The sequence below is a fragment of the Pteronotus mesoamericanus genome, unplaced genomic scaffold (assembly GCF_021234165.1).
Source record: "Pteronotus mesoamericanus isolate MK-2021 breed Mesoamerican mustached bat unplaced genomic scaffold, CSHL_Meso_final contig_263, whole genome shotgun sequence".
Taxonomy (NCBI): Eukaryota; Metazoa; Chordata; class Mammalia; order Chiroptera; family Mormoopidae; genus Pteronotus; species Pteronotus mesoamericanus.
The window spans coordinates 13,845,925-13,864,022 of NW_026555112.1; the positions used below are offsets into that span (position 1 = coordinate 13,845,925).

General features: G+C 54.3%; 1 protein-coding gene across 1 annotated transcript; it reads left to right on the forward strand.

The window, feature by feature from the left end:
* Positions 1-1,813: 1,813 nt before the first annotated feature.
* PLEKHG6 (pleckstrin homology and RhoGEF domain containing G6) lies at positions 1,814-17,820 on the forward strand. Its single transcript, XM_054574480.1, has 16 exons — positions 1,814-1,931; positions 3,104-3,303; positions 4,529-4,684; positions 5,267-5,431; positions 5,787-5,882; positions 6,148-6,198; positions 6,520-6,669; positions 7,619-7,729; positions 7,876-8,025; positions 8,245-8,382; positions 8,684-8,803; positions 9,219-9,351; positions 9,457-9,572; positions 16,020-16,165; positions 16,860-17,555; positions 17,764-17,820. Exons 2-16 carry the CDS (start codon positions 3,166-3,168, stop codon positions 17,771-17,773), a joined length of 2,376 nt encoding a protein of 791 aa, XP_054430455.1. The 5' UTR covers positions 1,814-1,931; positions 3,104-3,165; the 3' UTR covers positions 17,774-17,820.
* The last annotated feature ends 278 nt before the right edge of the window (positions 17,821-18,098 follow it).

Consider the following 18,098-nt stretch of genomic DNA (forward strand, 5'->3'; position numbering starts at 1 on the left):
AGAAAAAGAGGATATTGAAGGGCAAATATGAGGAAGGCAGACAAAATTAGAAATCAATGAATGTTAAAGATTCCTCTCCCAAAAAAAATAGAGTTGTCAGAGTAAGGACTAAAACACTTCAGTTTATTTAGGTGGTTAATACAAGGAGGGGACCCAAAAAAATGGAATGTATTTATAAAAAATTGTATATTTATTTTTACATGTTCAAACTTCATTCGCCTTCAAAGTACTCTCCATTTGATGCAATACACCCATCAAGATGTGTTTCCCACTGCTCAAAACAGCTTTTGAACTCACCGATTTTAAAGCCTAGTAGTACTTCTGCCATTTTTGTTTCACCTCTTCCACATCGGCAAAACTGTTTCCCCTTGAGAATTTTTTTTCTTCCGAGGGAAACAAAAGAAGTTACTGAGGGAGAGATTGGGCGAATAGGGAAGGTGGGGCGCAGGGGTCATGCTGATTTTTGGTCAAAAACTGCTGAACACTCAGGGCAGTGTGAACAGATGTGCTCATAAATCACCCATCATGAAACAGGCAAATGCTTTGAAAAGGTATTACCAAAAAAATCACTGAAGCTGAACGCAGCCACTCACAACACCACCAGCTGGTGCACTGATACAGATGGGTTCCTAGAACACTCACCTAGTGGGGGAAGCCTGTACTATAAGGGGCTCACCCTCCAGAAGATAATTCTGGTTTTGGGGGGATCCCACCTCGTATACCAGACAGGAAACAAGAGTGGAGACCTTTCCCCTCCTGTCAGGAGATTATGCTTTCGAAAGTGTTTCATAAATTTCAGAATGCTCTACAAATGTAAGAAAGTTGTATCAGTCCCTGCATAGCCAGTTGGCAGGAAAAAGACCACAGGATGGGGTAGAGTGGTGGGGGCCCTCAGAACTGCCCCTGCCCCTGCCCCCATTACAGGGTCTTTGGCTTCATGATTATAAGACTATAATGATCACACAATCATGGACACTTCTGATTCCCAATATCCACCACTTCTGTCAGACAATATGTCCTGATTTAGGGATGTGAAAATGTGGTCCTATCATGTCATGCCCAACAAGTGCCCTTCCTTGAACAGATCTGTTTCAGCAGCAGCTGTGGGTGCTGGGACAGCCCTTGTGAAGCCTGGAGTGAGCCTGTTTGCCATGAAGTGTGAGGGTGCCCCCACCTGACGCTCCTGTCTTCCCACCCTCGTGGGAGAAGTGTTGGGTCAGGAGCCTGGCACCAGGTGCAGTCCCTAGACCAAAGGCCAAGTCCCCCCTTCCACAGACGACCAGGCCAGTGAGATATAAGGGTCATACTTTGGACTCCAAGCCAGAGAGCCTCACGGAGACCCAAGGGTCTCTGGGCCACCAGTCCCTTCCGTTGCTGTCCCGCTTCCCTGCCTGGTTAAAGGAGGAAGACGAGGCAGGGGAAGGAGGAGGAGGAGGAAGATAACTCGGTCATTCCCCTCGCCGTCTTCCGCAGTGCACCTAGCCCGGCATTTATGCCTCATTACTCTGGCGCCTCCCGGGGGTCTGGCGCCCCTGAAGGAGCGCGCGGCTTCAGCCCTTCCGCTCTTGCCCGGTGGGTGGTGAGCTCAGGTGCAAAGGAACTCTGCGAAGCGAGCTCTCCTTCCTGGCAGGGTGGTCGCTACGTCCCGGGTAGGGACTCCTCAGACCATAAGGTTCTACGGACGTCCTCACTGCGCGGCCGGTCGGGTGCCCACGGTGAGGGGGCGGGGCCTGCCCGCGTCCCCGCCCCTCTCTCGCCACCTTCTCTCCTGCTCTGCCCTGCGCTGCGCTGCCCGGGTCCTGTGGGCCGCTCGGTCCCAGACCCAGGCCGGGCAGCGGGGCTGACAACGCTGGGCGAGCCGTTGGCAAGCGTGAGCCGGGTGGTCCGGGGCGGCAGCGCAGCGGGTGGCGCCGGATCACCTGTAGGCACAGGTAAGCGAACAGGGGCGGGGGCGGGCCGGGGACGCTAGGGGCTAGAGACCAGGGAAGCCAGATCAAAGATCAAAAAGGGCCCTGGGTAGGAAGAGAGAAAGTGAAGACCGAGCCCTTGGAGGGAGAAATACTGGTAGAGGGCCTGGGAAACAGTGACCTCTTTTCTTTCCTGTTCATAAATCAGAGAAAAAGTAAGGGGAGGGCTGATCAGGGGTCGTAGGCCCACCTCGAGGGGAACCAGCAGCTGTTTAAAAGGCCTCTTCTATTCAGGCCTTGCCCACTCACAGGGTGGGTCCTCTACCCAAGTGGAGAGGGAAGGGATGGAGCCCCACACCTGGCCCCCAGCTCCAAAGAGCTGCCCCCAGAGGCTGGGGAAGACCGAATGTAGTCCAAAACCACAGAGACCCTCCTTCCACCTGGTTCATCTCTAAGACCAACGACTTGATAGCTGTCCCTCCCTTACATCCTTGTCTGTAGCCAGGAGGGTTAAGTGGTGGGCAAGCTTTTCAGTACAGAGCCAGATAGTAAATATTTTAGATGTTGAAGTGTATACATATGACCTCTGTTGAAATAGCTGAAAAGCAGTAGTAGACCATCAGTAAAGGAGTAAACATGGCTGTGTGCCAATAAAACTTTCTCTATGGACACTGAAATGTGAATTTTATATAATTTTCTGTGTCATGAAATAGTGGCCTTCTGATTTTTTTTTTCCAACTATTTAAACTTGCAAAAGCATTCTCGGCGTGCAGGCTGTACAAAAACAGGTGACGGGTCCAGGCCGTCGCCTGCTCTCTCTCCATTTCCCTAGGTTGTGTGTGGGGAAACGGAGGCTGTAACTAGTTGCACAGGGAATCCCCACACCTGGGGGCAGCCAGGAAGCTGGGGACTTGTCTATTGCCCTTGCTCTCAGCTTCTCGTAGAACTGCAGCATGATTGGAGGCCAGCGGGGGGACTTATAGGCCAACGGTGCCCACGTGTGCACATATGTACATTTCCCACCCCTACCAAGTCATAGATAGATCCGGCGACCATGCTCTCCCAACAAGTGACCAAGCCCTTGACCCTCCACCCTCCTGCCCTCCCCTCCCCTCCCACCTTGGCCTCGGGCCTAGTGCCACCCACTTATCAATGCTGGCCCTTCCATTCCTCCATTTTTCTCTTTGCAACCTCAGGGGACCCCTTTCTCCTGGACCTTGGAGCCATGAACCTTTGGAGGTGACCTAGGAGAGAAGGGATGCAGGCTTTTGGTCCTCCATATGAAGGCCCCCTCCGAGCGCTTGTGGACTCCCACATTGAGACGTATGGGGGCCAGCATCAGGTCTCCGCCCAGAGTACTGCTGGCGGTCTCTATCCCCGAGGAGGCCCCATGCTGGTGAGTCCAGGCTGTGCCCCAAAGGTGACCTGGGTGGGGCAAGAGGGAGGACACCTGGGCTTTCATGTCTCTGCCTTTTATAGGTTCGTGGGCTGCTCTATTCCTATCCCTCACCCTACCTTCTTTTCTGGTATGGGAGAGAGAGGGAGGCCATGCTGGGCCAGGATCCCAGGACTCCACACCCATCCCAGGCAGATGGGGCACTGGAGGCAGAAAGCCAGGGGAAGCCAGGCCCTCCGAGGAGGTGCTGTGAGACAGGTCTGAGGCAGGGAGCTGCGAACTCCGCCAAGCCCTGGGGATGGCACCTCACAGGCTCCCACCTCTGTATGGGAGGAGTCTGCGGGCTCTGAGTCAGGACTGGAAGAAGAGCAAGGTTCACAATGTCCCTGCTCTGAAAGGAGGGAGGGATGTGGGGACTCCCTGGACTCCACCCTCCTGGCCCGCCTCCAGTGCTGACCAATGAAAGGGGTGTGGAGGCTTCCCTCCACCTTGAGAACAGTTCTGCTTCTGGTTGGAGGCATCCTCGGCCTTCCTGGAGGAAGTTTTGGTCCTAGGAGACAGGGAGGACAGCCGAGCACTCCCCCAGGCAGAAGGCGGAAAGGGAAAATAGGAAGTCTGTGGGGTAAATCAGGCCACACGCTGATCAAGGAATGTGACCAGGCCTGTCCAGGAGGAGACTTGTGGCCACGGCCTCAACCTCTCACACGGAAGGGCCGCTGCTCCCCCACAGGATGAGACACGGGCTACATGCCCGCGGGGGAGCCGCACATGTGCGTGCCCTCACCCCCACGTATCAGGGAGGTTGTTTGCAAACAGGGAAGCTGTGAGGGACCCACATGTAGTGTGCGGGGGCATTGTGTGAGCAAGCCTGTGGTACAGGGAGCACACACATGCGTGGGCGGGTACGGAGGGACACCCTCCAGGGCCCAGGCGTGTGTGTACCTGTGCGCTGCTCTGCAGGAGGTCCCCGCTCCTGCCCCTGGGCCCACTCGAGGAGCCAGCTTGGCATGTCCCTGCCCAACCCACTTGGCCTCTCTGGCAACAGCCACCGTGACTCAGGGCAGGAGTGGCTCACACCAAACTGGTTTGAAGGGAGAAGTGAGTCAGCTCAACTTACATGGGTGAGGGGTGCCATCTGGAGCAAAGCCTGGCCCCTACTGCCTCCTTGGGACCTTCTGGGGGAAGGGGAGTACCACCCCCAGAACTTGCCCTGCTCTTCCCTCAGGATCCCAGTCGCCTACACCTCCAGGACTATGTCCCCTTTGTCAAGGGTTCTGGCCAGCCCCGAGCCTTGTCTCCTGTGAGGTTGCGAGAATCAGAGCCTGAGAAGAAACATGGAGGCCATTTTGGGGCAGGTGCACCCCACTCCCCCAAACTCAAGGTAAGGGGTCCCCCGCTCTCATCAGCAGGCTCACAACCTGAGCTGTGATGTCCTCGACAGGCATCAGAGCTGAGAGCTCAGGCCGCCTCCAATAAGCCACCTGGCTCTGTCTGGAGAGCTTCTCCGAAAAACATCCCTAAGCCATGCTGCCTCATAAAAATGTCCATGTTATGGGCAAATGTCAAAATGCTGCCTGGGACCACTGGCTTTTCCTAAGCCCTGTTCTGGTCTCCATCTGAAGGTCCCTCTGAAGGCTTCTTTCTCAAAAGACCCCTTGGAAGGCACCTTTCTGGGCAGGGAGCCCAGGCCAGACCCCTCTATCCAAGGACCTTTCTGCAGACCACAGTACCTCTCCCTCCATGTTCCAGTAACTCCCTTGTCGCTGTCATCCCAGCTGGAGGTCCATCCCTGTCCCCCAGGCTCCCATGTCCTCACACACGCTCAGTGCTCACACACACACACACACACACACACACACACACACACACACTCACACACACTCACACGTGCAGTGCGCCCTGGGCCCATTGGGCTGGGCGCCCAGGACGTGGCCACGATTGATCCCCTTTTCGACTCCACCAGGAAGTCACGAAAGCCCGGGAGCTGGAGCGGAGGCTGTACACATTCAGCATGTTTGGGATGCCCCGCCTACCCCCTGAGGATCGGCAGCACTGGGAGATAGGAAAGGGCATCGACAGCGGCCTGACCATCGAGAAGTCCTGGAAGGAGCTGGTGCCTGGACACAAGGTGGGCCTGTAACACAACGTCTGTCCCCAGGGGGTTACAGGCACAAATATGCGCGACTCACCTCTGCCTCTTCCCAAGTGAAAGGCCTCAGGCCACGTGAGGAAAGCATTTGGAGACATCTTGCTCCTGGTCCAAATCCCAACTCCATCACTTACTAATGAGACCTTGGTCATGACAGCAAACCTCACTGAGCCTCAGTCGCCTTATCTGTAAAATGGGGATGACACCTACACACGGGAGGATTGGTCTGAGGATTAAAAAGTCTTCGATGAAGTAGACCCAGTAACATTTAACAAATGAGAGCTGCTGTTCTTGTTATTGTTCCCCAACTGAAACAGCCCCATTCCCACCCCAGGAGATGAGCCGGGAGCTTTGCCACCAGCAGGAGGCACTCTGGGAGCTACTGACCACGGAGCTGATCTACATACAAAAGCTCAAGATCATGACCGATGTGAGTCTCCCTCAGTCCCAGCCCCGGCCCCATCCTCAGCTGTATACCCATCTTCCTTGCATGTCCCCCAGTCCTCCCAGACCAGAGGGACAGGGTTGCTGGGGGAGGGAGGGGCAAGATACCAAGAGATCCCCCTGATTTGAGACCTTCCCAGGATCTTGGGAGGGAGGTTAGCAGCACTGAAGTTGGGGGTGGCGATACACTAAAGGGCTAGGCTGAGAGGAAGGGGTCAGGCACTGAGACCCTCATCTCTCCCTGCATCTAGCTTCTAGCCGCCGGTTTGCTGAACTTGCAGCGAGTAGGACTGCTGACAGAAGTGAGTGGGAGCTTGGGGTGGGGGCGGGGGGGGAGCCTGGTGCCTCCCATGCTCTGAGCCCGAGGAATGGGGAAGGGGAGGGGAGGTTGAGGGTGGGGTCTCGGAGAGCCCTCCAGGCTGCGCAGTCTGAATTTCTCTTGCTCCATATTCTAGGACACCACCTGCCCTCCCTACTCCCCTTCTCATTCTAGACCCCAAGAAGGCCACAGCTCCCGCCCCTCCCCCTACCATCCAAGTTTAGCAGTTTCTGCTTGTCCAAGGCCAATGCTGCCTAAGGGTGACCTGCCAAGGCACGTTGCTAAGTTCTGCTGCCTCCTCCAGGTGTCAATCGAGACCCTGTTCGGAAATGTCCCCAGCCTAATCCGAGCCCACCAGAGCTTTTGGAAAGAGGTGCTGGAACCTACCCTGTGGAAGACTCGGGCCTCGGGCCAGCCCCTGGACCCTGTCAGCCTGCAAGATGGCTTCCTGGCGGTGAGGCCTGGCGGAGGGCTGGATGAGGCAGGCCCGGGAGAGTCCAGGGGGTCCTGTCTGCAGGGCATGTCTATGCAACTGGAATCCTCCCATGACTTGAGGGGGTCCAAGGGCACAGACCTTACCCCAGAATATCACCTCATCTCCTGCCCTTCACTCGACAAGCATGGCCTCTGTTGCAGAGGTTCTTTGGGCTTCTGGAGATCCTCATGACATGATGACGTGAAAACGCAGCTGTCTCAGGGAAGAGTTACACCAAGCTCTTATCAACTATAAATTCTTACTTCTTAACCAGACATCCATTGACAAACAGCTGGGAGCAAGAACAAGGGCTAGGGGAAGTGTCCCCTAGGGGATGGGGTGGGGGGGTGGGGGGGGGGAGAAGGGATGTAAAAGACCTCAGAGGTACCAGGAGCATGGGGAAGTGTGACAAGAGAAAGCTGGAGGTCCAGGACCGGACTTTCTTCCCCAGTTTTCTCTAGCCAGAAAGCGTGGGCCTCGCAGAGCCGGAATGGGGTGGAGACGTGGGGAGACAGCCTCCTGGGAGCCTTAGAGGGCCCCCAGCCCTCTAAGCACAGGACAGGGCTTCTGGGCAAGCCTCAGCTCACCACCCCTCCCCGGGTGAAATGGGACCTGCAGTGTCCGGAAAACGTTCCGGCTGAATTATTGATGGCAAGAGTAAATTCAGAGCAGCAGGGCACAGCGGGGGCTGTGAACAGGAGCTCAAAGAGCAGCAGTAGGTCGGCCTCTCAAGTCCTCACCTCCTCCTTGGGATCCAGAGAGAAGGCCTGGCAGTCATGGGAGGTAGGGATTGGCAGGAGCTGGACTTAGGGGTCTATGAGAGGCTGCCCCATGCCCCACCCCTGCTCCCCATGTTCTGCAGCCAAAGCCTGTATCTCATGACCTTCTTCCCCTGCCTGCTCCCCGCCCCACCCATCTGTCCCTCCAGTTCAGCCAGCGGTTCCAGCCCTATGTCCAGTACTGCCTGAGAGTGAAGCAGACCATGGCTTACGCCCGAGAGCAGCAAGACAATAACCCTCTCTTCCGTACCTTCGTGCAGGTGGGAGAGGGGTTGCCAGGGAGGGAGATGGGCGGACCTAGCTGTCCCGATCTCCTGCTGGGCTCCAGGCTTAGTCCATCTCTAGGGTAGGGCAGGGCAGGTGGCGACTTGCAGACTGCTGACCCCCTGCCCCCCTTCCCTGGCAGTGGTGTGAGAAGCACAAGCGCTCGGGGAGGCAGATGCTGGGTGACTTACTCATCAAGCCCCACCAGCGCATCACCAAGTACCCACTGCTGCTGCAGGCTGTGCTCAAGAGGAGCCCTGAGGCACGAACCCGCGAGGCCCTGAAGGCCATGGTACGGCGCCTGGCAGGGCCAGTGTCCTTAGGAGTTGGGGCCTGGTGTGTGGGAACTGCTCTCCAGGAACTCTTGAGAGGCTCTCTTCTCGCATGCATGTGACAGTGTGGCACTGACTGGCCCGCCTGTGTTTAGATGCTGTGGTTGTCATTGATTGGGTGGGGATGTGCAAGGTGAGGAACTGAGCTACTCCTCCTTCCGCACCCTACCGTCATTTAGATTGCAGCTGTGGAATCATTCCTGCGACACATCAATAAGCAGGTCCGCCAGGGCGAGGAGCAGGAGAGCTTGGTGGCTGCAGCCCAACGCATTGGACCCTATGAGGTGCTGGAGCCGTCCAGCGAGGAGGTAGAGAAGGTGAGAGAGGGAGGAGGGGCTCAGAAAAAACAAGGTCCCCAGGAAAATGGATGAATCAGAAGCCTGGAGGGAAGGGACAGAGGTGCCACAGGGGCATGTCCATCATTCCTTCCCCGTGGCGAGGGTCCCATGCGCAGAGTGCAAAAAAGTAGGAGGGAGGCACTGAAACGCTTCCCCTCCCTCCAAGCGGAGGATGGATGAAAAGAGACGGCGCGGGGAGCAGAACAAAGAACCACCATGACTGGGCAGCAGACACGAGCCCTACCCAGTCCCCTCACCCTCTCCTCTCTGTGTCCCTCAGAAACTGAGTCCATTCTCCAACCTGGACCTGATGTCCCCGATGCTGGGTGTTGCTCCTGAGCACACCAGGCAGCTGCTGCTGGAGGGACCCGTGAGAGTGAAGGAGGGGCGAGAAGGGAAGGTGAGGGCCCCATGGGAAGGAGCAGAGAGGTGAGAGATGGATTGAAGAGAAGGGAGAGATGGTGGGAGGTAGGATAAGAGTCAGATAAGCCGGACATGGAAGAAAGGTGTGTGTGCATGTTCATCTGTGTGTCTGTGTGTGTCCATATTTATGTATCTGTGTGTGTGTCTATATATATTGGGAAAAGGACATGGTTCTGACTAAAGCTCTGTTTGTATGACCCTGAGTCAGACACTTTTCCTGCCTGTAAAGTGAGAGAAGGGACAAGCTGACACCCCCTCCAACTCTAGCACTTGTCCCTGGGCACGTATGTGCTCACTTGTCCCCATGCACACTTACGCATGAGCCCCAATCCCTGTCCCGCCCTTCCCCCGGTCCAGCTGACCCTGCCTCTTTCTCCTGCACACGCCTCCAGTTGGACGTGTACCTGTTCCTCTTCTCTGACGTGCTCCTGGTGACCAAGCCCCAACGCAAGGCAGACAAAGCCAAGGTTATCCGCCCCCCCTTCATGCTGGAGAAGCTTGTGTGCCGGCCACTCCGGGACCCAAGTAAGTCTCCCCTCTGGGACCTTGCTCTTCCCCTTTCCCACTGGCAAGGTCGGGATGGGGTCCCAAACAGTGCAGCCCCTGAGGCAGAGCTTCTCCTCCACCCAGACAGCTTCCTGGCGATCCACCTCACCGACTTCCAGTGCGTCTCCAGTGCCCTCATTGTGCACTGTCCCAGTGCTTCGGACCGTGCCCGGTGGCTGGAGAAGACCCAGCAGGCCCAGGTATGGGATAGCCAGGAGTGGTAAGGGATGGCTGGGGCCCTGGAGCTCAGAAACTGGAGCACACAGGGGAAGGGGAGGCGAGAGAGGCTGGACTGGAGGCACATTCAGACTGTCCTCATGAGGGAGACGCAGCCTTGGCCATGCACCTGTAAGAGCAGGGAAGAGCGCCAGCTGCTCTGCCAGCCCCAAGAGAGCCCAAGACAGCATCCCCCTAAAGGCTTCTACACGCTGAAAACTTGAAGTCCTCTGAACTTCATCCTCCATTCAACAGGCATTAATGGGGCCCCCGGTGGCTGCAGACACTAGCTAGGTGCTAGGGAATCGAAAGGAGTAAAACATTCCTGTCCTCGAAGAATGTGCACGGCAGCCTAGCTGGACAAACTAGTGTAGGAATGCAGAAGCCTGCACACATAATGGAACTTGGACCAGAAGGGAATAATTCACTCTGCCTGGTGGGTTGGTTAGGAAAGAGACGGTCCAGAGGGCGGGTATGCTGAGAAGTCTTCACAGAGGAGCTCTGCTCAAAGCACCGTTCGGGGGACCCCTAGGAGTATCTCAGGGACGCAGGGTGGGAAGGCAAGGTATTTCAATTGGAGAAACAGAATGTGCAAAGGTCAGAGATACGAAACCCGCGTGTGTGCTGAGAGACACACAGGTATCACTAAGACATGAAGCACAGGGCAGGCACCGCGGCAGGGAGGCTGGGAGGCAGGCAACACCAGCATGCCCATCGCTGGATGCCACGTGAGGAACTTGAACTTTGTCTTTTCGATGACAGGGAACCAGTAAAGGTGTTAAGCAGGGAATTGACATGAGTATATTTATGTGATTAATGCTAGAGGAATTCAGAAGAGAGAGCCAAATGAAACTGTATTGACACCATAAACTGGGTGACTTAAAATAACAGAAGCTTATTCTTTCCCAGTTCTGGAGACCAGAAGTTGGAAATCAAGGTGTCAGCGAGGCCACGCCTCCTGGCCAAGGCTCTAAGGGGGAATCCTTCCTTGCCTCTTCCAGCTTCCAGGTGTTCCTTGGCTTCTCCACCCCTGCCTCTGTCTTCACAGTCTCTGTATCCACATTCCCCTCTCCTGTCTGTTATAAAGACACCAGTCATTAGACTTAGAGCCCACCCTAAATCCAGGATGATCTCATCCTGAGGTTCTTGACTCAGGATCTTTGCACCCTCTTTCCAAATAAGGTCACAGTCACAGGTCCTGGGCATTAGGACCTAGACATATCTTTCTGGGGCCACCATTCAACCTACTCCAGGAGCAAAAAGACCAAAGAAGTGTGGGGATTTGAGTTGGACTTTTAAGGATGGGAAGGAAGACTGTGAGCAGAAGAATCAAGGGAGTAGCTGGGCAGTGACCTTGGCGGTCTGAGTCTGGAGCAAAGGGTTTCTGTGAGCTGGTGATTGAGCAGCCAAGCTCTACAGGACCCCACGAGCTGCAGTGGGGACTGGATGACCCTGGGCTGAACTGGGTTGATGAGGGAGCCACCATACATTCTCGAGCAAGGGAATGCCATGGTGAAATCAGTGTGTGTTGTCTTGAATTGTTAGGTGGCGGTAATGGGTGCGCTGTGGGAGGGGGAGATTGGTGACAGGAGATTTACTCCACTAGTTTGGGTGTGAAACACTGAGAATTAGTGCCATGGCCTTAGCCATGAGGGAGGGAGGGAGGGAAGGAAAGGGGGCAGAGGGGAGGAGGAAGATAGGAGCTAAAGAAGAGACAGCCCTGACTGGTGTGGCTCAGTGGATTGAGCGCTAGCCTGCAAACCTAAAGGTTACCAGTTCGATTCCCAGTCAGGGCACATGCCTGGTTAGCAGGCCAGGCCCCAGTTGGGGGTGTGCAAGAGGCAATCGATAGATGTATCTCTCACCCAGTGATGTTTCGCTCCTTCTCCTTTTCCCTTCCTTTCCCCTCTCCCTCAAAAAAAAAAAAGGTAAATATATAAAAATCTTTAAATTAGGGAACTAGTTAAATCCTATACCAAATGCATGAAAATCTAGGCTCAAGTACCAGTTCCACCTTTTCATTAGCTGGGTGATCTGGGTGAGTTATGTGGCCTCCCTGGTCTTCCCTTTCATCACCTGCAAGTGGATATAAATAACAGTCCTTGCTTCATAGGGATGATTCAAAGATCATTCAGATTAAGCACGTAGCATGAGGTAAAAGTTCTGTAACACTTCCCCAAAGACAAAGGAAAATTTGCTTCCCTAAGCTCCCATTCGAAAGACTGCTTTGGCATTGGCGCCCGCAAGAGAAATGAAGTCTTTAGAAAGGGAAACCTGTTTGTTTAGTTGTCGTTTCCTGGGACGTGTTGTTTCCTAGGGTAGCAATATTCAGTTTTAAACAGAAGTACTTTGGAAATGCGTCAGTGGGAGACAGCCAAGGGAGATATCTTGGAGGCTTGTGGAAAAATGGAAACACAGACCTGGAGTGCAGGTGAGAAATTAGGGTAAACTATGGAAGTTGCTAAGAAAATAAATCTTAAAAGTTCGTACCACAAGAAAACAATTTTTATAACAATGTATGGTGAGGGATGTTAACTAGACTTATTGTGGTGATCGTTTCATAATATATACATATACTGAATCATTACCTTGTACACCTGAAACTAATATGTTATATGTCAATCATATGTCGATTTTAAAAACAAGAGGCATTTCGAACAAGGAAAGAAATCTTATTGTAGACTATTTCTAAACAATGCAACTTCATTATTTTTAAAGTGTTTAAATGAAATTAGTGTTTCTCACAGGGTTTGCTTTAATGAATAGATAATAATGATTTGTCATTAGCACATCAGTCAACTAGGGCCTCTGAAACTTGAGAATGTGGGAAGAGTCTGTTTGACTAATTTTGAGCATCTTTCCACCATCTTCTCTATGGTACCATATCCTAAGGTGGAGAGCTTATTTGAGAAAAGAAAAGCCAGAGCTTAGTCTCTTTAAATACTGTATTAAAATTTTTGAATTAGGAGAGTAGAAAAGAAATACAAGATTTTTGCCATTAAAGAAAAAAAATTAAAAAGGAATGAATTAGGGATGAAAGGCAGAACCTCAAGATAGTGTGTCCTCCAGCCCTGCAGGGCTGCTGCTTCCTTATGTACCTGAGCAGGACGGTGACAGTTCCCAAAAAGGCAGAGGCAGGGGACAGGTGGGGGGGAGTGTGGAGGTGGGGGTGGTTTTCTCGGTGAGAGTGGTCTCCATCTGTCCTGCCTCAGGCCCACTCACAGTCCCCCCTCTCTGTGACAGGGGCCTTCTCTCTACACCACTTTCCCCAGCACAAACACAGTGTCCGCAAGGCCAGGCTGACAACGGACGCTACTCGGCGGGTAGTTGAGTTGTACTGCAGGCTGGGGTTGAGTTGTACTGCAGGCTGGGGAGGAGTGGAGCAGAGGACAAAGAGGACAAAACTGGAAACAAGCCCCAGGCTCTCCAGGACAACAGGTGGGGGGCCCTTACCAGCAGGCAGCCTCTTCTCCTTACCACTCCCACCGTCCGAACTTTCTCCTTTTCCTTCGCTTCTAGGTCTCTGGGCAATACCCGCCCCTCTTTCTTCTTTTGGAACCTCCTGGGGGCCACAAAAATTTCTGGTACTTTATTATGCAAAATAATTTAGTCCCCAGTTATCTCACTGCTGGCTAATAGAGAAAAGAAGGTCACTTCTGATGCCTAAAGCTTCCAGCCTCCCTTTGCAAAACAAGGAACTGAAGCTTTGAAATTGCTAGTATCTCACACCAAATTCCTAGCGAGCCCCTCTCTCTCACCATCGGTCTTTGTAAACTGCAGGGGGCAGTGCAGTGTCTACTGGGCCCCTGAGACAGCGACCCCCAGGGGTCAGAAGATTTTTTTCTCCCCCTCACAGAAACGGACATGGAGATTTATCCCTAGTGGGTCTACCCACGGTGGCTTAAGCTTCAAGAGAAAAGGAGCATCTCAAGGGAAGAGAGACTGGATCTTGGGAAATGCCCTTATTTAGGGAATGAGAAGAGGAAAAGGCACCAGGGACAGGAACTGCAAGAGCTGGTCGAGATGAAGGCCAAGAAATGAAAGGAGGGGAGGAGCCGGGCCGGAGGCCGCAGAGGCCAGCTCTGGTTATCTCTGGGTTCTTGGAGGATTACTTCATTTCCCTAGGCCCAGCCAGTCCCATCTGGGGAATTGCACTGATAATGGGAACTGCCATGCAAGATAGTTTAGAGAACTATGTTTGTAAACTGTTTGGCGGAGGCCCAGCACTTAATGGGCGCTCCATAAATGCTTGTTATTGTCATCATGAGACGGGGCGGGGGTGGCGGGGGTAGGGGGGTGTCAGTGGTGCCCCGGGCCTCGATGCTGACTGGACACACGCCTCAGCGTCTGGAGGACTTGGAAAGGAGAGCGGGTGAACCCAGGACCACCCCAGCGGCAGTGGGAGAGGAGGCATTTCCTCTCAAGGCTTCTGTTTTCTGCCTGGGCGGCAGGCGGCGAAGGAAGCCGAGTCGTGTCTAGGGAGCCCTCCCGTCCTTTTCCCAGCTTTGTGGGGGTGCCACATTCTGGCTCAGGCACCAGTTTCCTCTTCCCTTCCCACCCTGCCCCCAACATGTCTCTCCTCTCATCCAAGCAGAGAAACCTTGCCTGGGTTGCTAGGAAGGCTTGGGAGTGGCTGGGCGCCCTTCAACAGCCCCAGTGCCCGGTGCCTGAGGCCGCCGCCTCCCTGCTTCTTCCTAGGGCAGATTTAGTGAAGATGCTGGTATGGGATGTCCCTTACAGACACCCCACCAATCCCCCTTCCCCCTTTCCAGTTCTTTTCTTCCACATACCATCCCTATCCTGAACATCCCAAACACAAAATTGAACTTGGGTCTTGTGGGGCAAAAGGGCCTGGCATCTCAGCAGGACAAGCAGGCCGCCCTGGCCCCTTCCAGGCCCCAAGAATGGGCCCTCCCACACTCCACACAGCTGGGAGATGCATCTGGGGACCAGGAGCGATCCCAGGCCTTGGCCTGGTGTGCTGGTTTCTTGTCCCCAGGCACCGTCATCCCTTGCTCTGGCCAACAGACCAAGTCTTATGAGGCTGCTAAGAATCCTTGCAATGCTTTCTCACTCATGAGAATGAGTGACTGGTGAGCCAGGCGAGGAGAATTGGAAATAGAAGCCCAGGTCATGGATGTCATTTTGCTCTCCCTGCTCACCATTTCTCCAACATGTCTCTTTCACTGACCCAGCTACCCATTGTGTTTCTGGAGAAGCTCTAGGAAGGTCCAGGTGTCCAAGAGTTGCTGGTTCATATACCTGAAGTGGGGAGATATTCAAAATGCGTGGCATGGGCATCGACCAATCAGAGTGGAGTATTGGGAAGGGGGCGTCTTCCCTGCTGTGCCTGATGCTGTCCCTCCAGCTGTTAGATCTTGGGGAGCAGGGTAGTCCTGAAGAAGGGAGGTGGGCGGCTCGGACAGCAGCCCTTTGCTTACCAGCATGAAAGTACTTCGGTATTTTAACGACGCCAGGACCATCTAGTGAGTCCTGGCATCAGCGCTGCCCGCAGTGGCCACCACTTCCTCTTTTGCCGAGCCTCTGCCTTCAGCCTCTCCCTGGTTCTGCTGCCTGCCTTCACTTCTCCCCCCCAGCAAATGCTGTCCTTTAATAACTATGTACCCTTTCAGGCTGCCCTTGAAAACAGTGTAGCTCCTGCTCTAGGACTCACAGAGAAAGGCCCAGTCCCCCTTCTCTTTCTCTCTACCTATGTGACTGAGCAAGTGCCTTCACCTCGTGAAGTCTTGCTTTCTCATCTGTAAAATGGGCTACTAGCCATGCTTTCACCCCGCAGAGTGATGGTCTGTCTCAAATGACTGTGCATGTGGAGGTGCTCTGAACGCCCCTTCTCGGATGTCACTATTTTATTCTGATGACATCTGTATGAAAATGTTGAGGAAGACAGAAAATGTAATGCATCCTCTCTCTGAAACCTCTTGAGACAGTCTTGCTTTCATCTCTGAAGGACAACAGAGTCCTCAGCATAGGACAAAGCCTGCCCCGACCCACCAGCCTTGTGGCAGGAGGAAGAGTAACCTGAGGACCCAGGACTTATACCACCATCACCACCAAGCAGGGAGGACTTCCTAAAGGAGGGGGCAGACCAGATAGATAGAGGGCTGGCCAAGGGGGCACAAGAAGAAGGAAGAACTGAACATGGAGGAAAGAGGACCTTCTCCTCAGCCCACGCACCCCCAGGACCAGCTTGAGAGTTCAAATCCTGGTTCTATCTCACTTTCTTACTGCATGATCTTTGCAGTTACTAACCTCAGTCTCCATTTCTCAGTAGCAAAGTAGGAGAAAAATAAGTATTGGCCTCATCAGGTTGTTGTGAAGATTAAAGGAGATAATGTATTGTGAAGCACTGGGCCCGGTACCTGGCACATAGCAAGTGTGCAATAATTGAGGATCTTACATCCCTACCCCAGGTCACGCTGCAAAAGCTGAAGGCAGAAGAATATGTCCAACAGAAGAGGGAGCTCCTGGCCCTCTACAGGGACAGGGACCAGGAGTCTCTGGGCACCAGGCCCTCCACACCTTCCCCAGAGGGCTCTCAGAGCAGCGTGGAGGGGAGGTAAGATCCGCCAGCACCGTAAGCTCTCCCACAGTAAGGAGGCTGCAGCCAGGGAGGGAGAAAACAGGAACCCATAAGGCTGAAAAATGGTATGATAGCGCTTGGGAGGATTAGGAATAGATTGAGGAACCCAGGCTACAGGTTGGAGAGCAGAGTGGCACCGGCCTTGCGAAGGGCCTCCTGAGACAGCCTAGCAGGTCAGCCAGCCTAGGGTTGGCACAGGCGGAAACGCACATAAGGCCCTAGCTGCCAGAAAGGAGCAGGCTCCCCAGGCTAGAAACAGGGAATGAAGGCCGATCGGGATTTGCAGAATGTCAGAGCTGCAGGGACCAGCTTAGTCCAAATCCCCAGAGCATGAGGCTCATCCTGAATAACACAGCTGTTCAATAGCATGGTTAAGGGAGGAAAAAAAAGACGAAGACCCACCAGTGGGTGGAACCTCAGGAGATCTCAGGAGCCCCACAGAAAATACCTGAGTGTTTACTTCATACAAGGACCTGGACCAGGTACCTAAAATGTTTTAGAGGAGCTTAAGAGTCCAACCAGATAGATGATAAAAAACAGTCCGTGCAGTGTAAAGGTGATATCAAATTAAGTTTGGAGGGGCCGTTTCAGAATGGGGTGATCAAGGGATACTTCCTGGACTTGAATTTGACCACTTAGCTTCTTACTCTGACCCCTCATTAATTTGTAGGACTCATGAGTTCCCTGCTGTCATTCCCCATCTGGTGGTGACAGAAGACTCAGATGAAGACACTCCCTCGGTCCAAGATGACACCTCAGACTCTGGCTACAGCACGCTGATTCCTGTCTCTTCCAAGGGGTCTCACTCCCCACTGAGCCGTCTACGCCCATGGGCCCTTCGGCGGCACCCTTGCCTCACCTTCTCCGCCCTGGACCTCCGGGATGTTACTTTGCGCCCCCAGCCCTCTGATCCCCAAGCTCCCCAACGCCGAAGCACCCCTGCACTACCGGGGGAAGCTATCCGAAGAGGAAGCAGTCTTCCCAGAGGAGAACCACCAACCTGGTTTGAGGAAGAAGATGGGACGTCAGTGGGAGAGAACGTGGTAGTGGAAACCTTGCATAGGGCCCGACTTCGGGGACAGCTCCCACACTCCCCTACCCACGCTGACTCTGCTGGGGAGAGCCCCTGGGCATCCTCGGAGGATGAGGAGGAGGGGCCCCTCCTCCTAGGACCCTGCCGCACCCCCTCCCCTCGCCCCCTCAGGGCTGAGGACATGCTCAGAGAGATCCGGGAGGAGCTGGCCAGCCAAAGGATTGAGGGCATCCCAGAACCCAGGGACAGCAGGCCTCGGAAGCTGACTCGGGTCCAACTGCAGAGGATGCGCGGGCCCCACATCATACAGCTGGACACCCCGCTGTCCACATCGTAAGTGCTGAAGGGAAGGTGGCATGGGATGGAGCAGAGAGGAAGGCCAGTATGGAGTGGGAGGGGTGTCCGAGTAGGAGGCTGGTGGGGAGGGGGCCAGTCTAGAAGGAACGCAGCACCACAGCAGGGCGCCAACAGGAAAGAGCCCGTAGCCTCACTCTTCATGCCGTGCCTGCCTTCACCTAACACCCACCTCCTTTCTTTTCAGGGAGGTGTGAGGAACACTCAGGACCTTGGGCATTGCTCCCTGAGGAAATCTCCCCCCAAGAGTGCTGGTCACCACCCCGACCCTGGGACTCCACTTCAAGATCCACCCGCCCCATGGAGCCTATCTTAGTGTTCCTTGCGCTTCCTGCTCTAAAAACTCTGGGGACGAAAGCTGTACATTTGGGTGCCAGAGACACTGGAGCCCCACATAAAGTTGTACATAAAAATGACGGCCCAGTCAGCGCCAGGTGAGGGTGGGGAGAACCTGGGGGCGTGAGTAGCAGAGTGGGCACAGGCCGCTGCTCTGGCAGGCGGAATGACGGTGGTGGGGTGTCC